The sequence below is a fragment of the Periophthalmus magnuspinnatus genome, chromosome 14 (assembly GCF_009829125.3).
Source record: "Periophthalmus magnuspinnatus isolate fPerMag1 chromosome 14, fPerMag1.2.pri, whole genome shotgun sequence".
Taxonomy (NCBI): Eukaryota; Metazoa; Chordata; class Actinopteri; order Gobiiformes; family Gobiidae; genus Periophthalmus; species Periophthalmus magnuspinnatus.
The window spans coordinates 10891525-10918868 of record NC_047139.1 but is presented as its reverse complement, the minus strand read 5'-3'; the positions used below and the strand labels follow the sequence as shown (position 1 = coordinate 10918868).

General features: G+C 36.7%; 3 protein-coding genes across 7 annotated transcripts in view; 1 reads left to right on the top strand and 2 right to left on the bottom strand.

Moving 5' to 3' along the window:
• amot (angiomotin) overlaps positions 1-6028 on the top strand; it is a 27335-nt gene extending 21307 nt beyond the window's left edge. For 3 of the 4 annotated variants that reach the window (XM_055226918.1, XM_055226916.1, XM_055226917.1), the window contains 2 exons: positions 556-876; positions 1187-6022. In XM_055226918.1, coding sequence (XP_055082893.1) covers positions 556-876; positions 1187-1320 — 455 coding nt within the window. In that variant the 3' untranslated portion in view covers positions 1321-6022. Of the gene's footprint in view, positions 1-555; positions 877-1186 lie in introns of all 4 variants that reach the window. The other variant, XM_055226915.1, reaches the window with a different exon arrangement.
• A 975-nt stretch (positions 6029-7003) lies between these two features.
• On the bottom strand, positions 7004-13208 carry LOC117381675 (mitochondrial fission factor). Of its 2 annotated transcripts, XM_033978669.2 has the most exons (8): positions 13132-13208; positions 12131-12316; positions 11654-11763; positions 11425-11528; positions 10414-10566; positions 9609-9707; positions 7853-7922; positions 7004-7292 (listed from the first exon to the last, which is right to left on the bottom strand). In XM_033978669.2, exons 1-8 carry the CDS (start codon positions 13199-13201, stop codon positions 7161-7163), a joined length of 924 nt encoding a protein of 307 aa, XP_033834560.2. In that variant the 5' UTR covers positions 13202-13208; the 3' UTR covers positions 7004-7160. The 2 variants fall into 2 exon arrangements, with proteins under 2 accessions (XP_033834560.2, XP_055082560.1); XM_055226585.1 differs by lacking the exon at positions 10414-10566.
• Positions 13209-17497: 4289 nt separating this feature from the next.
• Positions 17498-23790, bottom strand: LOC117381617 (transmembrane gamma-carboxyglutamic acid protein 3). Its single transcript, XM_033978610.2, has 4 exons — positions 23705-23790; positions 19693-19738; positions 19075-19235; positions 17498-18765 (listed from the first exon to the last, which is right to left on the bottom strand). Exons 2-4 carry the CDS (start codon positions 19700-19702, stop codon positions 18235-18237), a joined length of 702 nt encoding a protein of 233 aa, XP_033834501.1. The 5' UTR covers positions 19703-19738; positions 23705-23790; the 3' UTR covers positions 17498-18234.
• Positions 23791-27344: the final 3554 nt, after the last annotated feature.

Genomic DNA, 27344 nt, shown 5'->3' with positions numbered 1-27344 from the left:
AAAATTAAATATTTTTCCACATACAAAAAAATAAGTGGCACCATTATTCAACTCCAAAGGTATAATTGTTGTCAGTTGAGTTTCATATGGCAAGTTTGTGGACCCAATCTCTAGTAAATATTAATAAGGTTCAATGTTTATGCATTTTTATTTTGGATATTTCTTTCATATTGTAGAAGGTTAACACAACATCATCCATATTTAATTTTGTATATTACGTAGATATATGACATTAACGCGACACTATCATGAAATAAACATTTTATATCACAGTATGAATGTTTGTGTGAATTGGTGAGCGGCTCCTTGATGTAAAGTGCTTTGAGTGCGTTGAAGGTGGAAAAGTGTTTTATAAAAATGTGACCATATACTCTAGCATGAAGACTGGCTTCACCATTCATTTGTATGTGAAGTTAGCATTCAATTTGACCTAACTCCAGGTAGCAGCGGCTAGCTAAGTGATTGATTTATAGAGATGGGCAGAGATGGATAATTTTGCGTCTCTGTATGTCTATGGTGGTACTCTCTCCTGACAGCTCTGCTCATGTCCTGTAGGGGTGCTGTTGGGTCCAGAGTTCAGACCAGACTCCCTCAGAGCAGAATCCATTTCCTCCTCTCCGTCCCCGGTCCTACCTTCCACCCCCATGACCGCAGGACACTCCAAAACAGGCAGTCGGGACAGCTGCACCCAGACGGACAAGGGCCAGGCGCAAGACGGGAGCAAGTCCAGCACCCCGGCACTACTGCAGAGTCCAGGTCTACAGAGTCCAGTACTGTCCAGTCCCCAGACCTACCAGAGCTCAGCCCTACAGAGCATGACCCTCCCTGCACGCCTCTCCAGCCCCAGTCCAGTCTACATCCCAGACAGAATCGCAGGTACAAAAAAATATGTTAATGACATGCAACAGGTATTTCAGACTACATTATAAAAAAAAGAAATGCTGTCAGTAATATATGATCTTAATTTAATCCTAGTTTAATCCAGATTCAGTTTTGGTTTAGTGCGTGGTTCGGTCTCAGTTCAGTTCCGGTTCAGTCGTGTTATGGTCTATGGTTCAGTCCTGGTTAAATCGTGTTTTAATCCTGGTTGGTCCCTGTTTCTGTTCCAGATTTAGTCCTTGCTTAGTCCTGGTCAGTTTAGTCCTGGTTGAGCTCCTTAATCTTAATTTATTGTTTTTTCTTTCAGAGGTGTTCCACAGCAGCACGTTGGATCGCAGAGTCCCCCTTCACCCTCCGCCTCCTGTGACCACGCCCACACAGTCACAAGCCCCGCCCACTCAACAGGAAGTTGACAGCGACATGGTGGAAATACTCATCTGAGCCTCCATCTTTTATTTTTTAAATTGTATTTCTGTTTTTGTTATGAAGACGTCATTCCCATATTATATTTAAGCACTTCCTCATTATCCACTAGATCCTTCAAAACTTGCCTGGAAAGTTTAAACATTTTATGTTCAATCAACATGAATAGATGGAAGAAGTCACAATACAAGAAGAAGCCGATAAATAAGCAATTTGCCAAATAAGTCAACACCGGGGACACGTTCTTATTCTAGTATAAATCATTTTAACCGAATTTCCAGGTGAAGGATTTGTGACACTCAATTGAAATGCACTAATTTTCATGAAGATGTTTGGACCAACAGAGGAGCATTCCTGCATTAGGCTGGGATTTTGGCAACAGGTTATGTAGTTAATTATACTACAATTTCTACTCAATGTCTACATTTCCCTCCACTAATATTAGCACCATGTATTTAAAACTTTTGTTATTGACACTTTGCAGTGATGTCACGCTGGTGTGGTGGTGGGGGGTGTATGCATGTCTATGGAGGAATGTTCAGCAGTTACCAGGTGACACAATGCACAATTGGCAAACACAACCTGACTTTAAAAAAAAAAAATTCTAAGAAACCTTGGATCAATACAAACACTCAAGGTTTTATGTTTTGTTGTGTGATTTTCAATTCCAAAGGTCAGTTTGTGAAAAACTGCAGGCTAATGCTAGCTAGCCTTTGACTGTAATGATATTTGCGAGGGCCTTGTTTTACAGAACAAATCAGCTCACCTGTTGTAGTACCAACTAAGTCAGTTCTTTCTGGTCAGATTGTGTCAAAACAAAGATCAGATTAAAGTGTAACTTGAGTAACAGCTCCAGATAGAACAGTGCCTCCAGTTAGCATCACCTCCCCAGGGAATGTTGATGACAAACTGCAAATTATCAATAAGTCTTCAGGGTCAGAAGCTTAGCTGAGGTATTGTCTTTTGATACCCATGGGGAATTATGCATTTTGACCTGGGACCAGATCTCCAGATCTTGAACTAGGTTTGGTCAGGACTTTAATTTTTTTTTTTTTTTTTTTTACCAAAAGTTTATTATCCCACTGTTCAGTGGGTACAGTGTTTTACTTGAAGTTTCAGTCATTGTTTTCGGCACACGGCCCAAGAACAAAGTTTCAAATAGTTTATGGTGAAAAAGAAGTGATGTTTACAATTTGACTAACCCTGAGTTTAAGATAACTCTGGAAACTGCTACTTTAGGCTAAACCTGCTTCCTAAAACAAGACGACTGTATTTCTCAATTTGTGCATTTACCGTGGGTTAAAGCTGCACGGTGTAACTTTTCTGGTAGAGAGTTTGCAGTTTAATTGTTGGAAGCTTGTCTCCATGGTGATATTATTGCTTTGCCTTGAATGTTATATTTAATGTTATATTTAAGTTCTATCGGTGCAGACAAACAGGCAGTGCTATGAGGCCACGCAGTCACATCTGGCGAGTTCACTCACAGTAAGAGGAATGCAGATTTTTCAAGGCATTTTTGAGCAATAAAAAACAAAGCAATAACATCCCAAAGGAGGAAAGCAGGTGGTGGACCTCTCATCAGAAAACATGCATAGTGCAGCTGTAACTACAACTAAACACTTCAACTTCATATTTCCAAAACATTTGATAATTTCTTTCCAAACACATGATTTCACACCACAATTTTTGTAAATATTTGTTTTCGTAGCACTTGTGTCTTTTACACTTCTACTACTAATCTTTTATATGAAGATGGTTTATTTACATCCAGGATCGATACGAAAATGTAATTGTTATTTTCAGTATTACAAATTACTCTGGGCACTGGGCACCAATTTTGTTTTGGGAATTATCATCTTTTTTTTTTTTAACAAAAGTCTTAAAAATCATATACAGACCATCTTATACAAAAGTTTGAAAAGTCTGAAAACAACATTCTCCCACCAAGAGGCGGTATAGGACCACATTTATCCAGTTATTACATAGTTAGGGCCTTATATAATGGATACATTTACTCTTGATGTTTTTTTTTTTTTGTTTTTTTTTTGTATCCGTGACAAAGTTCAAGTGAAGTTACATGTCAGATCTGTGGAGAAGTCACCCTGCTCACACTAAGAACACATGTTTTTCGTTTTTTTTGCCCAGTAAAAATGCTGATTCCTAATTAAACACAAGATACAGATAGAGATGTTTAATGCCATACTATGGAGAATTCCAGGCAAAGCATTAACTTCTGAAGAAATGGAGGTGCTGTTAAAGTTAAGTAAAGTTGAGTAGCACACCTTTACATTTCATTAATCCTGTATCTTTGGTTAATTCAACTTTTTTAAAGCTGGGGTTCCTTCTGTAGCTTTGCATTGCAAACGGAAACAGCAGGAGAAAGTGCAAAGAAGAGCATGTTTCCAGAAAAGGCACAACTTGTATTAGAGTGGAGATGATGATGACGATGGGTTACGTAGGATTGCATCTCAAAATGTAGTAATATAACATTCAAAATAATCACATTAACCAAGATGAGCTTAAATGTAATGAGCTTACTGTTTACTGCACTACAACTTAAATGAAAACAACTGTACATATTTTTTTGTGTGACAATTTTCGGTAGTTTGAAGATTTTTGGTGGAGAGGGGAAAAAAATAGATTATTATATTATTATTATAGAAATAGATTATTTTATTTTCAGGGAAAATCACCCAGCCCCATGGTGGTCCACCTCCAAGACTGTTGTAAAGTTGTGCACACTCCTGAAAATGAGTTTGTGTGATTACTGGTCAAGTGGTTTGTGAGAGCGAGGGACAAGTTAGCTCACAGTTTGAAAACAAGGTACCCCAGCTTTAACTACCAAACTGCTTCATTGTGCAAGACTTTGAGGTATCTGCGAGATGCAAACATTCATTACTTTAAGTTCTCTACAGGAAATACAAAGGTGTTCAAAGTTAGAATAATGCTCACTATAGGGCCTTTAAAGTTAAACCAAAAACGTCCTGAATGACCAAAGCCATTTTCTTCCTTCTTCCTTCATACAAACACTAGGACGCACTGTGATGTTGAGTCAAAGTACAGTTGAAACACTCTTTGGCAAATGGAATGTACTGAAATGGATACAGGTTGTAATCGAAAGTAATGGGTGAAAAGCACAAAGTATTGTTTTTTTTGTTTTGTGTTGAACTGATTTTTGACAAAGGGCCTTTTGGACAAACACGTCTGAGTCCATTTTATGCACACAATTAGGAGCAAGTTCAGAATATCATCGTAAATTTGTGATTAACCAATCCTTATATGCTTCTGAGGTCTTGATTTAGGATTTTGCTTGGCAGAATCTAACTGGAGGATTTGCCTTCTGTGCATGATTTTCGTTGATGGTGAATTTGGAGTATTTTAGTTGCCAAGTCTGCTTCTTTATAGCAACTTTGGGCTTTTGGAAGTTGTGGGCTGTGGTCTATTGGGCTTGTTCCTGAGAGGTACTTTATAATAATAATGATAATGATAATAATAGAGGTTATTTATACATTTTTGGCTGTTTTAAAAAGACTTAGTTGCTTGTTTCTCTCTGAAAATTCTGCAACTCGGAGGAAACTGCTCAGAAACTTAAAGAACATGCAAAATCAACACAGAAACATCTTATGTGATCTACACGGGAATTGAACCTGGGACCTTTTTACTATAAGCACAAACAACAACTCTCCTGTCTGTTCACTTGGCCCTGCTTTTTTATTTTTGAAAACATGATTTTGGGGATTCTTACTGTTAACAGCTAATTCTCCAGCAATTCTTTTGAAGCCTTTTTTACCTACATCTGTTCAGTTTAGCCAGGTCATTTGTCATACACGTAGTATTTTATTTACACAATATTTCATTTTATTGGGTTATTAGACGGTGTAACAGTTATGAAACAGGTCAGTTGTTAAGAGTTAGCAACCAGGCTAATAATAGTTTTTGCTAACTAAACTTCAGATATTTTTTACAATAAGTGTTACTGGTGGTCAATATTTGAGTTGTTCGGTTCGTTTTGTCATTAGTAATCAATAACCACTTCAGTATAGCAGCTAATAAAATAGGTATTTGTCACTAACTCTGCTAACATATCTGTTAACTATGCAGCAACTAGCAAGAAGTTAGCTGAATTTTGAATTTACCTTTTACATGTTTGCAAAATTACCATAAGTGTTACTATTTGCAAAACATTTAAAACCTTTTAAATAAAACAAATACATAATACATATATAAATGAAAATAAAAATAACTTGTATTAATTATTTTTTTTGCCAAATATACCACTGACGTTTAAATTGCAAACCTATTTTTAAGTGCCTCAAAGCGACAGTATCGTTCCTATTAAGTCTTACTACTATAAAAGCCAATGTTTGTTCCATTAATTTTAGCGCTGTTAGCATTTCAAGCTAATCATTTTGAATGTAGGTGAAAATGTCAGAGAAACAACAGTTCCACTTGTATTTTATTTTATTGTGTGTTTTTAGAAAGAACAATGTTTAAACAAATTGTAAAATGTGTAAAACTTGTAATTTCACTATTTGCTGCTTATTTTGTAATATTTTTGCTGTACAATCACAATCATCTCTTAATATTTTAACACCTATTGTAAACTCCCTGTGATATATCATTTGTTTTGTGGTAAAGTTTCCAAATACTAGTCTCTGAATGTTTATTATTGAGTTAATTTAGGATGAATTTAATTCTTATGTTAAATAAAATAATGAGGCTTTCTAAATATTCAATGTTTGTGTCATTGGACTACAGAAATTCATAGAAACTCATAAATGCACCACTCTCTTCTCAATCATAACCCCACCCCATCTTTACCGCAGCAGCAGGACCAGTAACCTCCTCAGTTTCTCCATCTTCTCTTCAACAAAACCTCTTGGATAATTCACTTTAAAGTGACTCTTACACTGTAATAGTACTTAGACCACATTTACTTAAGTACACTATTTCTTTTTGAATAATACATTTTGTGCAGTATTCATTCTCCCAATTCCAATAACTTAAAATTATAAATGAGATGTTGCATTAATGTACTCTTGAGTTATTTGTTGAACCACTACTTCATGCTGCTACTTTCACTTTAGTTGTATTATTTTGATGCATGGTACTCTACAAATTTAGCTACACTTCCCACATTTGACCAACATATAACATGAACTTAATACTTAATCCAGTGAATCACATTTTTGTAACATCTTTATTGTTAAAATAAAGGACAATCTTACTTTACAATATATGTATATATATATATATGTTTTTTAAAATAAATCAGAAATGGCACTAACTTAACAGACAAACATCACTTAAATATTCAGTCGTCTCATGGCAGTGTCTAAAATATAAATCAGTCAGCAAAAATCAAACTTTTAAATTGTAGTGTGTGTTTAAATCTAAGTGACATACTTCATAATGCATGCACTTATTTTGAACATTTTCAGTAGACAGTTCTAGCGCACACACCACCCAGACAGATCAGGAGTCTAACCCACAACCTCTTCACTGAGAGGCAGGACAAAGGCTAACCACTCTGCCACAGTAACACGGGAACATGTACACTCCACTCGAGACATCAGGAGTCTAACCCACTACCTCCTAACTGAGAGGCAGGAGAAAGGCTAATCGCTCTGCCACAGCAACAAAGGGAGAATGTAATTATTAAAAAAAATCAGTATAGATTATCTGCTGTAATAAAACAACTTAAATTTATGTAGATTTGTTCCTTATTTTACAATGTAACTTTAAGCACACGTTTTGTCACCACCCCTCGGCTCTGTAACAGCTTTATTTTAATACCATAACTACATATTAAATCATTTTTAAACTGTCTATTTTATTAAAACCTATCTATGTTGTTGTTATCTTCTTATCCAGAGCCACGCGTTGAGCAGGCAGGCCGAGCCCAGCAGACAAAACAAAACAAACTCTGTGTTCCGCCGTTCGCTGTTATGACGCTCCAATGAAGCCAGACGACGACTCATCTTCAGCACCTGGAAATACAAACAGTTACAGAGGGCCTCATGACAATTTTCCTAGAGTCCATCATGATTTTAATTTTATCTCTTAATCACTTAGTACCTTTATTTTGCTGGTAAAGGGAAACTAAAGCTAACTTCTTATTCAGAGAGTTCACATTTCATCGCAGTTGGTTTGATCCACCTGTCACTTTTTAGGTCGAGACGTTCAAAAATGACCATGCAACTGACCCTGGACCCTCCATAAATAAAAATGGAAATCACTGGTTTATAACAGCTGAATTCAACAGAATAGACTTTGTGCACAACAGCATTTCCGCCCCAGTGAATGACATCCCTTTTCTTGTTTTTGCAAAGACACTAAACCCAATAATGACACATCACGCAGTGGAGGACACGTCTGTAACTGAACTGCACCATCTTTCCGGCTAAATACTTTAAGGCAATGTTCCTTTGATTTTACAAACTGCTGAATCAAATTATAGGTATGAATATTTCAGTATTAGGTGGTAGTGATATACATTATATTTTATTTCACTGTGAGGTGTTTGTGTGGTCTCTTGCTACATTCACACCTGTCGTCGAAGCACAATCAGCTCCACCACTGCTCCTCCCTCATCCTCGGCGCTCCAGGTCTCTCCAGCCCTAAACGCAACACAAACAAACAGAAAATAGTTCATTGATGAGTTTCACATTATAAAATTTGATAATGCTACGATCCTAAATGAGAAACATACTTTGAAATTTCCTAAGATTGCGATATTGCAGATTGTCACAGTTTTTAAACTGCATATGGCAGGTTAGACTATTCACTTCTCTAAAACATAGTTAAAATGATTATATTTAAAAATTTGAATAAAAAATCTTGCCTAATCTTTTCTAGTTTTGTCATTTTGGTGAAGGTTATAATTTTACTTCTGTTTGGACCTGGGCAGCTGATATCATGAGAGGTAAGTCATAGAGGTAAGTCCATAACTGTTACATAGCAACCACAACAAAACTTGTCTAAATTACACAATAGTTATGATTTCACAAATAAAAATAAATGATGATGAGCACATTTATTTTAATAAACAATGTTTAAACTGTCAGAAAAATGCTTTCCTTGTGCGTAAATTGTCACTGCATTTTCTGTGTTGATGACAGAGAGAGGGATTCTGTTTTAGAGCTCACCGTTTCTTCAAGTATTTTTGTACTTTTTGTTTTCTACTTTTCTTCACAAGCTGCCACTTAACTGATGTAAAATGATGCTAAATATTTACCACAGGTACTACCCCACCAAACCAAGTCATAATATATTACATATATTAATCTGTCAACTGAACTTTAAGTGCATAAATCATTGTGATTCGGGGCCTCTTTCATCAAATCGCATTCATTAACTGTGTGTTTACCACAGGCTATAAAGAAGTGAACTAAGTGTGACGTCACCCATAACATTCGACTGCAGTCAAATGAAGCTCAGCGAGGCTAGTGGCTACCGGCAAATTTGGAGCCAGGCTACATATTTGGAATTCTGACCACGAGTATCAAAGTAACCAAAGAGCCAATCTGGCGCGAAGCTGTGGAAGGTAACGCCCCTTCTCCCCACAACGCTGGTTTAGCAGGGGGTGGGCACATAGCAACGCTGTCAATCAAACCTGTTGCTAATGCTTATGGAAGTGTTCTCGGGGAAAGAAAGCAGCTAATTTGTCTCTTATTAATGTTCATATTTTAATTTACGAACAGAAGAGCAAAATATAAATACCAGGATCACGCAGAGCGAGTCAATACAAACATTTTAAGATCAAAATGATGAGCCTGACAGCAGCAGTTACAGAGAGAGAAGGGCGACAATTTTCTAAAGCAAAGTGCATCAGGACCAGAGTCGATGGAGCCGGAAGCGCATGATCACTTTGTATGTAGAACGTGGTAGCTATGTCCATTTACATATACACTCTATGGTGCTTACATTAACCTGCTGGTCTATGTTCATTATTAACCAACTTTTTTTTTCTCGATGGCAATTCCCTCTTCTGCCAGTAGATGGAACCCTACACCAGATTCCAGTATGATACGCACCAAGGATGGAAAATAGTGTCTAGTTTAATACATGGTCATTATTTTAAGTTGTGAACCACAAGATGCTAAAGCAAAGACAAGAGCATTTTATAAACATATAAAGCTTAACATTTGTTCTTTAAAACAAAAAAACAAGGCCCATTATTCCACTATATTTTATCCCACTACAAAAACCACAGACATTATCACTAGTCATTTCACCTTCCCAAAGGTGTCACTTAAACAACAGGGTGTTGTGATGTTTCTCTCCGAGTTTTTTCTGTTCTGTACCTTCTGCTGCTGCGCTCCACCTGACCCTGTCCTGGGACGGTCTCTGGTCTGAGCACAGTCTGAGGAAGAGGAGGAGGAGGAAACTCTTCTCTCATAAACCTTCACGCCAAAAACAGACGCAGAATACGTCAACTTCTGTCACTTTAACTCAGCAATTCCTAGTATCAAGCAATAAATGCTTAGCAAGCGTGAAGCAATGAAGGAAGTTAGTTTAGTGAGGAACAAATGGCCAACCAAAAAACAGGATATAACATTATGTGGCAGTAGTAAAGTAGGGTATCAAATTGTCAAATAATGACAATTTGAATAGCCAGGACTTTCAATTAGTAGATGGATAAGTCTGCAACGATTTAAGTAATATTTTGTCCTATGTAATCTCCCAGTAGTTTAGATCTCTTGTATTCTCTTAACATTTCATATCCTCTTTTTTCAAACACCTGAACTTTAAAATGTGCACTGTGAACTGAATGAATACATGAGTAAAGAAACAAATAAATAAAAATAAAAGCACTATTTTAACAAACTGCAACTGATATTTGTTCTTGAATTGTTCAACTGTATTCTAATTATCACCACACGAGGGCAGTGTTAAATCAAGCAAGCAATACAGCCAAGGCATAAATGTTATAGCAGAATTCTGTACAATATTTAGCGAGTGGCAAAGCAAAAAGAAATCACACAAAAAACAAGTTTTCAGTTAGAAAAATACAAACACATTATTACAACTTAGTAATTTTTAGGGAACATCACACTATTTACATCTTGAAAAGTGGAACGTGAGCCATGCATCCATTTAAATGCAGACCTGTACTTGCTGTTGATGACCTGTAGGAGACGCTGTGAGGCCTGTAGACCCATCTGCATAATGGAGCGAGCAGAGAGGGGGGTGAGAGGGGGGTCTGGGGCCACAACAGGAGGGGGCTGGGGCAACACAGGGGGGCGATGGACGGGATGACGACTAAAATTGGAGAAAGGAAAGTTTAACCAAGTGGGTAACGTAGGCCTAATACAAGGGATGTCACAGTAACACGTATTATTCTTGTTACTGTGAAAGGGAATACCACGATTTTAAGCTATTTATGACACTAGGACGGCAACGATTAATCAGATTTATCAGAATGCTGAATTAATTGTTGACTAATTTTATCATGGTTGATGGACTGTACAGACTGTGAAACTCATGCCAAAAGACCTTTTATCGAATCAAACTTTATTTGGATAGTGACAAAAAATGAGCTGAGCCAAAGAGCTTTCTATAAGTGCATTATTTTATTTTTTTCAAAGATGGCAGCCTTATTCAAGTAAAAATGGGAAAAAATAAACAAAATAATACACTTATGTCTTAATTATGCTCTGGAAGCCTTCAGTCAGCATATATTTATACAAATGCATTCATGTAAATGCATTGTAAAAACCTAATCGAAAAAATTATCGCTAGCTGGTCATCATACATTTTAGGCAGCACGTAAATAAAATCCTTTTTAATCCGTATTCAGACAGAGACAAGTGGTTTAACACACGTGCTGAAACTTGACTTAAGTGTTTCTTTAAACATTCTTCGAGTTAAAGCTAATAGTTACAGTTATCCTGGTCTCGACCAGATTTGTAGCTGAAGCCTGAGAACTGAGGATTTGATGAGATTGGATTGCCCAAATAAACCAAAATTTAACTTAATCTTGCTTCATGGAATACCCGGTATATGCTAAAGCTTACAGATAAATGTAAACCAAAAACAAGAAGTAAAAACAAAACAGCATACTAAAAGAAAACATCTGGGATATTGAATGGTAATTTGACATTGTTCAGTATTACTCACGAGGAGGACTGCTGCTGGGGCAAGACCAGAGCCCTATTGTGTGAGGGGGTCTCTGGGGGGCTCCTCACAAAGCTCTGGTCACTCATTGTACGCCGGATGGGATTCTGTCAAAAAACAGAAGAGACAAAACATTTACACAGAATGCAACCTATAAGTAAACCAATAGCTCAAATCAAGAGAACACCCACCCTCCACGCAGACAGATCTGGACTTTGTGAGTTGGGTTTACCTGCTGTGAGTCTCTCTGGGGCGACTCTAGGGGGCTCTCCACACACACTTCCAGGGCCGGGACCTTGGACTTTGTACGAAACTGAGGTCTGGGACTCAAGTCTGCAGCTTCTGATGACACATAGAGGGATGTATAGTGTTACATATATTAAATAGTTCTTACTGCTTTACCTGCTTATACTAGAAAACAGTTTAGTTTTTTTATACCTGAGCTACAAAATGGCACAAAGGTTAACATAATCTGTTTGAGCTAAAAGTATTTTTAATTCTTTAAAAAGGTAATTAATCAGGTTTGATAGAACTTAAAGCTACAATATACTGACTTCGTCTACCAATTTTCTAACATAACATTTTTATTTTTGTTAGACACATTGTATATCATCCTTCTAGAGTAAATGCAGTGTAAGTAATATTCAAATTTAAAGCCCCTTATAGTTGTCTTGGATGGCGTGATACTTATTGTGATACTTGTTGTTACCTGCGTAGGTGAGTCTGTCAGGGACTTGCATGCTGTAAACCGGAGGGGCCTCAGTCTGGTTCACATTCTGGTCCTGATCCAGTCCCACGCTCAGCCGGTCCGGGACTCTCATGGTTGTACTGATGCACTCCATAAAAGCTGGATCTCGCCCTGAGACCAGAGACCTGTCCATGGGAAACATCCTTCCTGTGCCAAGATAAATTTAAGCAAACAATGATGTATGTACAATGAGTATAAACTTATACTTAGAATTTACGCAGATTCATCAAACTGATTTATTGATTACATTAACCTTACTCACAAATATATAAACTTTTGTTTTAAGTCTCATTTGTAGTCCATTAAGACCAACTGAAGACGGTAAAGCAACACAGACGTAACACATTTGAATTTATTGAAATGTGAATGCACTTTTTTCTGTCCATCTTGCATTAGCTCAGTTACATGTGCTGTTGCATTCCTTGAAAAACATGCATTGTTACTGTGAGCAGGGTCACCTCTCCACAGACCTGTAACCACGCTTGTCTCCATGTAGATAGACAAGTTTACATTGGAACATTCCAAGCAAAACAATAACCCCAAGTTGCATCCTTTAATGTACTGCACTATTTGTACAGTGATGCATAACTTAACTAGAGTTAATTTCTATAGAATTTAGAATGGGAATGTATAACATATGCATGAAATCAGGTCATTTCTAATCCAAAATTATAACATCCACTTTAAGTCCTACAGTCACAAAGTCAAGTTTATAATCAGACAAAGTGTAACGGCGTTTAAGATTATATTATAACTCATCGGTCACGACTGCTGTCAGTTAAGTTTCTATGGAAATGTAGCTCGGAGGCTAACTCTTAGCAACAGGTGGCTAAACTCAGGTCAAACTTCACATTTGACCCACGGATTGAGCACTAATGTAAAAAAAAACTATTCTAAATCATGGATTATTTAAAGGTTTGGTGAGTAAAAGTAATGACACAGTAATAAACTCGCAAACTGACCTGATTTTGAGAAAACAATGTTAAAAGTTAGCACCGGAAATAAAATGACTCGGGCTTCCGGTAGAGTCATGTCAAAGTAAAAGCCGAAGACAAAAGCAGTTCAGTCATCTTTTAACAGAAATGTTTGAAATTAAACAAGTCATGAGCCTAACACATTTAATTAGGCTGCCCTCACATTTGTACAAAAAAACAACAACAAAAAAACAAACTGGGACCAAACTGGAATCAAACGGAGTTTAACCTGGACTAGGACTAAATCAGGACTGGAACTGGGCCAAGTCAAGTCCATCAGGTCTGAACTATCATAAAGTTAATCTCCAGTGTGTTTATTGCTGTTCACAAGCCCTGCTGTTTCAGATGCCTAACATGAAACATAGACTGGACCTTACATGCCCCCTACTATGCCCTGATCTTGTTCTGTGGACCTGGATCCCAATACCTGGCGGGATGAGCCCTGGTTCTTGAACTCTTTTGCTAATGGATGTGCATAAGCTCTGGACACATCTACAGCCTGTCTGTGCATTGGAGTGGATCCCTTCTTCACTGTGTTTCTCTTTTAGGTGCCACTTTTTCCCAGGGTTTTGGTATTTTTCTTTACAGAGAAGAAGGGTCAGTTATCTATTTGCTTGTTTCCTGATGTTGGTTAATCTGCTTGTCTTTTATTGATCAATGACTGTTGGTTAAATCAACAATTTTATGAAGGCCAGTGAGGCAACTGCTGTTGTGATTCTGCACTTTACAAAAAAAAAAAAAAAATATATATATATATATATATATATATATATATATATATATATATATATATATATATATATATATATATATATATATATATATATATATATATATATATATATATATATATATATATATATATATATATATATATAAATTGATTTGAGCTCAAACTAAAGCCAAACAAGGACAAATGTAAATGTAGCTTTAGTTGAAGTGGCTAGAGGAATCAAAATAATAGCTTTATACTCAACTATTCAACTTATATAATCTACCTCATTACAACCTAATATCCGTAACATTCTACCAGAAATAAATCACAAAGAGGCATTTCTGATATCAAACATCAACTGTATAGTGCCCTTTATTGATATTTACTGATAGTACTTAATACATTTTGGACTTTAAGAAAAGCAGAATTGCTCAGAGGAAAAAAACAGGAAGACATTATAAAGCCAAGTCTCACACATTTAAATAAAAAATTTACAAAACACACTCACACTTATGTAGTTACACCTGTATTAACATATGAACAAAAATGAATACAGCTTCTCAATATCACGTGTACAGTGCTACCTTCGTGAGTAAAAAGAGCTGAATAGTTCTTTATTTGGGTATAGTGTTGATGGATTTAAATGTGTTTACTCATCAGAACTAAATTATTTATCTTGTTGTCTTTGTGATGGTATTATAAAATTATCTGCAGCTGGGATAATGAAAATAAACTGTATCTAAAGTCAGAAAGACAGTAAATCTGCAACTGACAAAAACACTAGAGCACTATTCTGAATTCACATTATTTAAAGGTACAGTATGTAAATTTCTGAAAGCAGGAAATGTAACCATAACTTGGAACATTCCCATGGAGATAAGTTTTATGTCATACTGTGGAAAATCATAGCCTAAGGAACAGCATTTCCATGGAAACAGGCAGGAAGAGGCCTCCTGTAGGTCAAACAGAGGTAAGAACACACATTTTCCTAAGTTTTGCAGTGCAATAAACAGTGAAAATGAAAACACAGACTTTTATTTTAGTCCATTATTTGGGAAAAAGTTACATACTGTGGCTTTAAACAAAGTAGATACATATATAGTGTTCAGTTCTATATATGCATCTGTCAAATATGTGATTGCATTATATTGAAAGTTATGTTATGTATCTTTACCTCAATTTGTAATATTTCAAGACTAAAAACTTGAGATTAAGATAACAAAACCAGGACTAAGAACTCAGGATCTGAGTTAGGTGTATCCAGGATTTAACCCAAACGAAATTAAAACTAGTTTGCATCACATCACCAATACCAAAATACAAACCTACAAAGCCATCAACAGGATTTTTGGCAAATAATTGAAAAAGTGCATAAAAAAGACAATGCAAACTTTGTTGCAATACATGATTACAGTAAACATTGTGGAAGTTGGTGGTCACTTTCTTTTGCTGTAAAGTTAAACATAAAATATATGAATATGTAAATAATATAAAAAGAATATTAACACTAGATATAGGCCACTAATGGAAAGCTGACTGAAGTGCACTGTAGTTCAATGTAAACTTTGAAAATGTAAAACAAAAATGAATAAGTGGCTTGGTTGAACATTTGGCAGTGACTGAGCTAATTTTGTAGTCTTATTTTTTGTCAGTTGGAATGTTTAGTAGATATTATGTTAACTTATAAAGTCACCCTTGAGGGTAATTAACTTATGTTTTGATAAAGCCTGAACTAAACTATAAACAAGCAATAAAACTAGAACTAAACCTGGACTAAACTGACCCAGGATTAATGCAGGACTAAGCCAGGATTTAAACTGTACAAACTAAAACTGGTCTAATTTAAGAATGAACCAGGAATAGAAACCAGCGCTGGTTTGGTTTTCTCATTATTTTGATGAAGGCCAATTGAGGTAACTCATGACTAGAAAAATTACTTTATTTAAAATGCATATGACACTTTATAAACCACAAAGTTATAAATTATTTTTGCAGTACTTTCAATTAATCAAATATAATAGCCATCATTGTGCCTTTACATTTTTAGTATTCAAAATCTACTATTGGGATCATAATTTTATAACTGTAACCAGAAGTGGGTGAGCACTGCTGAGCTCCATAAAGGTTTAAAAATCTGAACTGAACAAGGACTAACCAAAGACGAAATAAAACAATCTTAACCAAAATGTGAAATAAGCACAAACAGAAATTAATAATAAAAGATCATGCTGTAGTTGGAAGTAAACGCATTAGTTGAAAAAGGCAAAAGATTAAAAGAAAACACGCTCAAGTGAAATGCAGCTGGTGGTGATTAGTTCCAACATTTTAAATTTAGCAAATCAATAATTTCTTAATCAACTAAAAGTGAGTCAGCCTTTACGGTATTTACAGTGAACACAAGCCTTGGCATTCATTATGATTATATTAATATAATAAAGCAAAATACCTTTAAAAAAACGAACAATCTAGCCCAAATAAGCACAGGCGGTTTATATACTTCTAACGCATTTTATGCATACTCCAAATCAAGAAATAAAGTCAACTGGGTAATAGGGTTTTAATCAAATCAAGACCGAATTGTTTTTGAATTGCAAATGATCAGCTTGGGTCTTTTTAACCGTGAGCTCTATAGCCAATTCTCTCTCTGTAAAAGCATGCGGTTTGGAGCAGACATTCGAGGAGTAAATTTGACTATTTTTGTGTTAAATGGCACTGAGTAAACGTCTGTCTGGTTTATGTTAATGAACGCAATATTGAAAACCATTTATTTAATTTTTTAAAAGAAAAATATAATTGAAAATTGAGAGCAGGGCCAATCATCACTATAAGGAAATACACATTTTTTTTGCCATAATTCCTGTAACTGTTATGGGCAACATTTCCAAGACCTGAGATCCCACTAGTTCAATGTCAATCCAACTTGCATGTTTTGCTATTGCTAACTCTTCTCTATCAAACTTACAATTTATAAACATGGAGATGCTCTTTGTCTCATACACATGTGAGTAACTATGAAAATGTTGAGGCTCCCTCCATCTCACAGCCTTCTGAGTAAAAAATAATATTGGCGTGATAATATATGAAAGTCATTGCATTAAAATAACCCCTAGATCGACTAAATTTAAGCAAACTCTTAAACCACCTGTGTTTTTGTGGACAAGCCCTAGTCATTGCTCCATATACTCTTAATACGGTCACTGTTACACGTTAAAAACACTCCACAAGCACCACGATCAGAGAGCAGCGAACACAAACCGAACCGTGACCCAATTCAATTCAAATGTCCTGTTTAAAGGTCTTCATCTCCACAGTGACCACACGGGGGCATCCTTTCATCCTTCAAAGTCTTGTATATCTTGTTGTATTCTCTTCTTTCATTGGCCACAAACAATAAAGATGGTGATGGTTGTTCATGTTGGAAAATTGGCGTTGACATTTAGTTTTTAAGGCTAAAGTTTGTTATGCAAAAGCTGCATATTTCCATTTGCTCTTTGTAAATCACTACAAAACAGGAATATCGGTTAAAATATATTGAGTTCTGTAAAATAACCTTGATCCGAGTAGTTTGGACTTATTTTAGTTATGTCAAAACTATTCAAAATTAAGATTGACATTCTGATTCAAGCGATTTAAAGAGTGTGGATGCATTATTCTGGGTATTTTCTTCCATTATCCAAACAATCCTTTACAATTATTGGTTTGAAGACTTTGGTTACAGATGACTTGTAGTTTTCAGTCCCATTTAAAAAGTTGTGTCACCTATATATCGTCTGCATTAAGGTGATGTGAAGGCTCCTATTCTTTCTCATTTGTATGTATGTACGTTACACAAATCCATCAAGAAGCCATTTTGGAGCTTGCCGTTCAAATCCAATCTTCCTGATTTTTGGCCAACAAGTTGTCATGTGACCTCATTGTAAACAGCAACTTGTTACGATAACAGCTAGAGTTTCAACACACACATTCAGACAGCAACTAAATGCTGCTATAGCTTTACTGTTTCTTGATAATCCTGTTTTGAGTTTTGGCATTGTTTTAAGAGGCAGTTCAAAGCACACATTTTCAAAAGCTCACCAACACCTGTATAACGCCTAAGCTAGAATTGTGTATCGCGTCACTGTCACTGTTCCTTGACAATATTCTTGTGTTTTTGGAGGTTCGTTGTTGAATCCAAAATCACCACTACATCAGCGATAACTAGCACAGCTTCACCAAGTACTGTGTGGCAAAAACAAACACAGTAAAAGCATGTTTCAGTCCTCAATCCTCACCAAAACTTGACTTCTCCCATATTTTGGTGGTGAGTCCCAAAAGACATCCAAGCGTCAACTGAGAAATCCACACTGTTTCCAAAGCATCCAAATCTGGGTTTAGTTTCACTTTTCCTTGATGATTTCTTCATATTTCGGAGGAGGGTCGTTGTAAGACGGTGCTGAGTTTTCGTCCCCGCTGCTCTCTACATGTCCAGTCACTTCCTCATACGACGGAGGAGGCGTGGCTCCGGACAAACGCGACGCCACAGAAACGGATGCATCCTGAACGTACAGCCGACTTGATTGGCTGAACGAAGTCCTATGGCTGTTGTTTGTAGTTTGAGCTATTACAACACCACTGGAATTACTGCCTCGTGTTGGTAGGGTAGATTCAGTCTCGTGCAGGTGGTCGCGGTGCACCAGGATCCTGGGGAGGCTGCGGGAGGAGCGACCCGACGACAGGTAGCGGTTGTGGGGGTAGGCGGGGCGGCGTCGCGTGGCCTTCTGGAGCTGACACCTCCAGAGCAGAAACAGGCCGATGATGATGAGGAGAGCCACTCCCAGCAGAGGGATGACCATGTAGACTGTGTCCGCGCGTTCAGAGCGCTCCCCACTACTCACCGTGTACAGGCTGCGCGTCTTCCAGAACTCCATCTGAAAGTACAAGATCAGGAGTGATAGAAAAATTGCACTGCTGTGTTGTCTCTCTGGCTACTTCAATTTATTCTACAACAAAGAGTATCATTTAAAAATTAAAGGTGTGCTATGTAACTTTTATGGTGTAGGGAGACTGCCATAATAATACTTTGGCTTGCATGCAATGTACAAATAAATTGATTTGTCTATTATTTTTAAATCTGCAATCTTGTGTTTTGTATCGCCTCACTGAATTTAGATCCTGTCCCACTCTTTGTTATTAGTACTAATCACAACAATATTTCAGCCATGTCTCTGAACACTCACAGTCTTCTCCTTGTTTTCAAAAACCTCATTGGCCTCCTCAAAGCTGCAGCTCTCCTCTACACACTCGCGCTCCAAGTTTCCCTGTCGCAGCTCCTCCAGAAACGCGTTGGCTCGAGGGAAACGCTTCAGAATGGAGTGAGCGTCCCGGTCGTCCAGGAACGCTGCAAGAAATCAACCAACCACGCATCAGGCAGAGAGTTCTGTAACACTAAAACTAATTACAATACAAACCAAAGATATCTACTCAGACCATGATATAAGGATAAAAGGACTGCTTCAATTATAATTTTTTTTTTTTTTCTATAAGCTGATGATAACATTTCTGTAATGCAAATTACTTGTTTTAGAGATGGGTGGCAACATCAGTCAAAACTACACACTACATTTCAGGAGCATTATCAGAAATCTAAAAAGATGTTATTACCAAAATAAGGAATGTTTGAAAATTTTAAATCCCAACACGTTTCTGAGAAATGTACTACATTATCAGATTGTGTGGTATGTTAATGCAGTGATTGTGGGGAGTGTCTATGAGCAACCAGATGCAGATGGAGCTTTGACCTTCACAGAAACAGCCCCAAACAAACATAGCAATATTTACATTATTGATCGTCTCACCTGCCGCCATGCTCCTCTGCTACTCACTGTCCACAGCTTCAGAGACCTGAGAAACATGCACAAAAGGGTCACAAATACAAGCTTAAATCTGAAATGCAAAGGCACCCAGTAAAAACAGCAATACCTACACTTTAATTAGTGTTTATTATTAGGAATTCATCCATACCCTCAACCTAAATCCTCACCTTAAGCCCTTATTAAGTAGTTACTAAGCCTAAATCATTCTTAATAATAATAATGGTGGAATATTTGAGCCTAAGTAAAACACAATTAGAGCAAGATCAATCACATTCAAATCAAAATTGCAATTAGAAATTATAATTATGAAAAAAACAGCAAAATTGCATTTTATGTAAAAAACCTGCCAACACTAAAGTTTAGCATAGGCCTCTTCAAACATGTTCTCAAATGCATGTGACTGATTCTTGTATTAGTTTAGCATATTCTACTTTTCCCAAACGTGAATGAATCTGAATCCTTATACAAAAATATAAATCACAAATCAAATTGCAATGCTTTCACCTTATTCATGTCCATATGTCCATTACATTAAAGCTATATGCAACTCACTCCTGGAAGGATGGCACTACTTTTTAAAACTCTTGGAAACTTTACTCCGACTGCATAACAGCTGGAAGCCTGAAGACAAATCTAACCTGCGTTTCCGATAGCAACAGAAGTAATATTAAATTAAAAATATCCCTTTGCACATCCTGATCCAAGGGGAGTGTTTCCAAATCTAATACAGCATCACTTTGGCAGTTTATGGTTTCACATGTCCTACCCTAATGCCATTTACAACAATTACTTTTCACTACTATTTCACTCTCTGTTCTTTGTGAATTCTGACATCTTCTGTACAGTTAAGATGGGGGTTGCAATGGTAAAAAGTAGTTTTCTTATTTGGTATACAGACACAGCGCTTATCTTTCTTATCTTTTATATTTTTGGGTCATAATGAATGCATTTACAAGCATTCATTCCCCATTAGTCCTAGCTGGCCTGAAAAACATAAAAACACACATCAGCATTGTGAGGAAGCTTGCATCTCCACAAACCTGTCTTATTTAGCCTGTAGGATGTAAATGTTCTTTTAGCTATAATTTCCCACAGAATAGCATAAAACTCATCTATCTTCCTGGAGAATGTTCCAAGTATCAGTAATTATGCAGCTGAGATGCCACCTCCAGAAAATTACACAATACACCTTCAAGTGTGTGTGGTAGAGTAGGTGTAGTAGATGTGATTCTTCATTGTTAGCTTTGGCCCAGTCTGAGCACAGAGGAGCATGGAGCCGTGGCAGCATGGCCTACTTTCAAGAAGAAGTGGGTTGGTGCTGCGTTCAAGAAGATTCAGTAGATCTCAGACACGGAGAAGATGCAACTGAGCTGATACAGTGCCCCACATTCAAAGGGCACCTCTAACAATGCAATAACACGTAATAAAACACAGCATTTGAGCCCAGTTTAGTCCTAATGTAGACTTAATTTGGTATTGTATCAGGATCTAAAGGTGGTCCAATCAGTGCAGCAGCCACTGTTAAACACGCCCCTTTCAACTACACAGCATTGCAATGTTTCTTTTTTTTTAATAGGTTTACTGTATCATCAATTTTGACAATAAATAAATGTATCTAACAAGTAGTTGATGCAACCGGAAAAACACCTTTATAAATAACAACAAACAAAGAGTTTTACTGAATCCCATCATCATTGTTACATTTGACCCCTCCTGACCTGTTCTGACAGACCACAGTAACATGAGTCTAAGCTGCCTCCAGGCTGCATTTTAACGCCTTGTCAATCAATGTGAAAAACCAGATAATCCCATAAAGAAACCAATAATGACACACACATTTGACCAAAGACAGGCCTCTAAAATACTCACCCTTTTCAGGATATAATACGACCTCAATTTAATCTGATGGGGCTATTCCTGGGTTTCAGTTTTACAGTCACCATTTTGAGGACTTCAGACCACTGAAATAAATATTTTGTTTTTGAATAGTTAATTCATATATAGCAGTCACCTTTCACAACTCTGACACAAACAGGGATGTGTAAAAATACGTTTCATGTAGAAGTGGGTGATATATTGGCTAGGAAATTTTTCTTCTGCTATGCAAAATTATAATACTGAGTAGTCTATATTGGTTGTCATTGAACTTTAAATAAAAAGTGCAAACAAAACTGCAAAAAGATCTATAACTTGTGTAATCTTCCAAAAAAAACAAAAAAACAACCAAAAAACATTAGGTTCATTGTGGTTCATTTTACAGTCACTTTTTACAAAATACTTAACCAAGATATTCACTTTTTGGACAATATCGCCACCTCTAGTGCATACAACTGAGCTCTGTAGATGGAATAAAATGATGAACTAAATTATCTTACATACTTTACAGAAACAAACTAAGCCCATGCCCTGTTTAGTCCAGTGTACCAGAGGAGTGTCTGATTAATGCATGACCCAACGTCTGTGTGTGATATTTCTCCAGCAGGGTCTGAGAGCAGCCGGCCCCGTTTAGCCCAAAGAAGAAGCAAATATAGGCTACTACACTATAAATAAAGACAGGACAAAGGAGAGAGAGAAAGAAGGAGAAAAAGAGCTGCAGTAATTGTTGTATGCACCATAGAGATATCTAGAGGCAATGTTTTTATAAACCAGGTGAAAAAAGGGTCTTAACCAGAACTAAATCAGGTGTGAATTAAGAGCAACCTGGGACTGAACCAGTATATCAGAGTTAAGCCAGGCCGGCCCGGGTTAAACCAGGACTAACTATATCAGGACTTAAGCAGGTCTAACAGAGATAAACCTGGACAAAGTTGAGTTTAAAACATTTAGGGGAGGGTGCTATTCCAAGAAAATATTATGATAATTTCCTAGGGGCCAGATCACAATTTAAATGTTATCACAACAATACTGCCTTCAAGAGGTAAATGAGGTCTTCTGCTTCTTAGGAGTGTTCACACTTCACTGTGATTAGTTGAAGCCACCTGTAATTCACTCAGATAATTACAAAAGCTAACTAGGAGTGGGTTAAGAAAAATTGGGTTTGAGCATAGACCTGGATTCAGCAGAAAATGTGTGAATCACAATGTGACGATTACAACAAATAGCATATTGTCACAGGGATCAGATGATGATTTGATTTTTATTGCCGTATTACCCAGCCCTAATTGGACTAAACCTAGATCATAACCCTGGATGAACCCAGGAAGAACTAAGAGTCTAATCAGTGTCCACATGAGGAATGAACAAGCTCTAAACCGGAACAAACCTGTATTTAAAGCAGGATAAACCAACAACCCAGACAGGAAATGGTTCTAAAGAGGACTAAACCAGAGAAAAAACAAGACTGGACCAGGACTAAAACAGGTCTATAACCAGGGCTAAGGTAAACCAGTAATCAACCAGGGCCACACTATAAATATAGAGCAGAGAAAAAGCAGGAGGAGACAGAGGGGAGGAGAGGAGACGAGGATGGATGGAGCGGGCTGGGCCGGTCTCCATGGCAACAGAGACGGATGGGAATCGTCTAAATGTGGACCAACTGAAGAAGAGCTAAACGCCAGGACAGATGACGAAAACAGTTTGGAATATAACATTAAGACGGTTTTTCAGGGTCAAAAACATCGTAAAAATACAGTATACGTGTTGCACAACGGAGCACTAGAACAACGTCTGCTATTCCACAAGTAGCATCTCGGGAAAAACGTCCAAATACAGAGTTTATACAGCAATTATAAACGTGTTATTACATCTTAGAAACGTCTGAAAACACATGTTCAAGTAGATTTTCCAAAGTCAAAATGAGTAGCTAGCTAACAGTGCGTTCCAGTTTCAAGAGATATGAAAAATTGATAGTTTTAAGTGAATTTTAGAGCATAACGTCACGTATCGCTTCATGTCACAAATCCGATTACGTTATTATTAGGTAAACGGTTGGTTAATCCTTAGACATTAGCGATAATAAATTAGATAACGGAATAAAGGTTTAATTCTTTCCTACCTTCATTCCGCTTGAGCAAAAAGCGACTCCCTTCCATCGCCGAGTCTACTCTGGGAACTCCCACATGAGTCACAAATGGAGCTGTGATAGACGTGGATTTGGGCCAATCACAGAGGTGAATTCCCCGGAAGCAGCCAATCACAGCGTTCAAACGAAAGAGTAGGCGGAACCAGAAGACGTCACTGGTCCAAGCAAAAAATTTGATCAAAAAAGAGAAAACAACAAACCGGGAACTAGCGGAAAAAAGTCGGATAAACGGGCGCGGGGGTTTTCCGTGGGGGTGTCACGGGAAAGCGGGCTGATTTGTCCGCGCAGAAACGTAAATATGGCCTTGTTTTTCCGCAGCCGTTCGAATAAAGGCAGGCAGGAATGTTCTCATAAAAATGGACAGTGATTTGATAAGGCGCCAGAAAACTCCGCGAAGCCACACCTCGAGCCCACAAACTCAATTTCCCACAACTCCTAGCGACAACTATCTCCACTCCTGTCAGTGTCCACCATGGATCGATTAAAAATAATAAAATAACGGTCCATGAGTTCCCCAAATAACACAAATTAAACTGTAATTTCTAACTATAACTACACTACTTTTTTTTTTTTCCCCCAAATTTTCTATCTTTTGTTTTGTTTTTGTTTTATGGCACACTATGTTCCTTGACTCTTTGACATTAAGCCTAATAACAATTTGTTAATCACTTATTTAACATGCAGCCCTCGCATTATCCTGAAAAGGCCTATTCTTAAACCAAGATAAAATGTTCAAAAAGTTTCAACATGCAAAAGGTATTGAAATATAAATTACATTTCCTTCAGAATCAATTAGGTTAATATCTATCCTTATAATAAATGAGGTCACAAAAGTTTCACACAATGATAACATTAAAAATTATATTAACAACAGTTTAAGGAGAGTAACTCAGACTATTACTTAGTTATTCTCGTCCTTAGAATTACACCAAAATTGAATTGATCCATTAGGGAAATTACTTAGAAAGAGGTTCTCATAAATACAGTAAACCTAAAGATAAATAAAACAGTATCATATCATTCACAAAATTGTCATTGACAAATTATGTTCAAGTGAATTTTCCATTTTGCACTTGTTCAAATATGTTTTACTCACTTGGTTTTGAAATGTGAAAGCTGATGAATGGTTGAATTGTAATCGGAGACTCCATAGTGTCAGCTCTGAGTCTGTAGGACGACATACAGTTATTTTAGCTCCAGTGAGAAATAGCACATCACACAACAGCTGTAGCGTTAGCCTTAGTGACAAGTGTTACACCGCTTTAATGAAGTCACTGCAGTGGAATCTGTTTTGTCTGTGTCAATGAAAGTCCTGTTTATTGTGCTTTTGCAGTATTATGTAATACATTAACACTATGAGCGTAAAAGTGGTAACATTAGGTATTAGAGTTGTCCTCTGTCACTGCATGACTGCCCTTATGTAGCCAGTTTATTGTGCTTATAAGCTCGACAATATTTTCAAAACACTATTGTTGGTCGTTAAACAAACATTAAAGACTTTCTACACTGGTGGCAATAAGCTTAACTCTGGCCACACCTGCCCAAGGGCTGGTTGACAGACACATGGCCACAAATCTGCACTTGTGGCCATTGGCCACTCCAAGCACCATCACTCATACAACATTCACATTGCGCAATAACAGCATAAGATACTGTTATCTTATGCTGTAAGAGATCATCTATTTGGGCAAAACTGAGGTTGCAAGATTATTTCAGTGCTGTATATGATTAATATAAACAAAATTATAACAGGAGTCAATTTAAGTTCCCGGTTCAGTTGCATGTTATTTTGGGTGTGCAAGCTTGGAAGGTAATCACAACTGTATGAATGAATGAATTAGATTTGAACATCAGACATTGACTGAAATGTCCAGCAAACAATATAAAATGATTATGGGGAATAATACATAGTATACTGTAAAATGATAATAGAGTTTTATGTGTTGTGAAGCTGCTTTAAATGCACTTTTTTGTGACTATTTCAAACATCGTTCTAAACAAATATCTGTGCAGCTAATAGAGGAAGTCTATATTGATTAAGAACATTTTAGATGCTTGTGATTGTCCAAATACCAGAGAGATTTGTGTAAACTGACCCTCTGCTCTGACTCCAGGGTGAGCAGTGACCTTGGGTGACCTCTGAAGGGTCTTCCCAGGGGGGGCACCTCATTATTCTAAGCATCCTTCACCATTCAGAAAGACAATACTTTAACATTTAAGGCTGTAGACAGACCTATACGTTATTCAATATAACTAATTTAAATACATAAATTACATATGGTATAGGGTGGCAGCTTTTATCTTTTTAATGCTAAATAGGCATAATCTAAGCATTTTAACTGTGAGTGCATTGTATATTTTTCAGTTAACAGGTTATCCATTTGATCTATTATACCTATACTACAAGTTAACTACATGTACATCTAAACTATTGGGATATATTTAATTACAATATAATTTAGCACCATCTACAGTTGTAAAAGTGTAATAAGGCAAACTTAATTTATATTTGAATAGTTTTCAATAATTGATTTTTTTAAAAACAATATGTGTCAATCTGTGTGTGTGTTTGAATTTGTATGTAAAAGAAACTAGGCTGCTGCTACTAGTATTACTACTATTACTGCTACTGCTGGAAGACCTTTTAAGATAAGATATGCCTTCATTAGTCCCACAGTGAGGAAATTCCATTATTGCACCGCACAGTTAAAGAACAGAAGGAAAATGGTACATGCAATTACATACATTTTATTATCCTATTAGGGAGAGCTAAGTTCAAATGAGTGGATGTCAACCCCCTTTTTACTCAACCATGACAAAATCGATTTTGCAGTATTTCCGAACACTGTCCAATAGTTTGGCAGAAGCTGGTGTGAGCATTTGAAATTTTACTCCTTGGAATTTGCATGTTTGTTTTTCCTGTTTGTGGTTTTGAGTTTCATCCTCCATCCCCCACTTCCCTTTAAAAAAAAAAGAAAAACATCTAAAGCTAAACTTCAAAAGCCTGTAGGTTTAGATACCATTAAGTTAAGAGCCCTTTTAACTCAACTATACTGTGTATTTTATCAGATAAACTGTCTGATTTCATTATCACCTAGAACAAAGCGCAGATACAAGTCATTTGAAAAATAAGTAGGTTATTTTATTTCAAAACAACCTCGTCTTAAACAGTGTTGAGACAAATATATAAAAAATAACATAAATATGTGCTTTATACAGCTTATATAGATTCATAAGTTAAAATACATTCTATTTACAGAGTTCACCCTGAGATTTGTGTCCCAATATGGGAAAAAGTATACAAGAAATAACAGGCTTTTTGGCAATGCTTACAAAATGGAAAACTGCATGATATGGCAAGAACAATGCAAAGAGGAATTGTAAAAATATTAAGTAAAATTCAATGAAGAACAAAATCTTAAAGACAGAATGTTTTGGAAATTTCACAACAATCAGTGAACATTCAGAATCAAATATTGTATTGATAAACCTGGAAACAAGCATTTAGTTTAAGTTAAAATTCTAAGTAATGAAAAATTACAAACACTACTATCTTCTTGACCCATTCACAAGCTGCTAGAATATATACCAACTTTGGTGTAGACATAACCTT

Coding starts and splice junctions, on each gene's coding strand:
- LOC117381617 (XM_033978610.2), bottom strand. Junction 18,766..19,074: donor TTGAAAACAAGGAGAAGACT/GTGAGTGTTCAG, acceptor TTGTACTTTCAG/ATGGAGTTCTGGAAGACGCG.
- LOC117381675 (XM_033978669.2), bottom strand. CDS start 13,201: ATGACTCTACCGGAAGCCCGAGTCATTTTATTTCCGGTGCTAACTTTT. Junction 12,317..13,131: donor CATTGTTTTCTCAAAATCAG/GTCAGTTTGCGA, acceptor ATCTTGGCACAG/GAAGGATGTTTCCCATGGAC. Junction 11,764..12,130: donor TGACAGACTCACCTACGCAG/GTAACAACAAGT, acceptor ATGTGTCATCAG/AAGCTGCAGACTTGAGTCCC.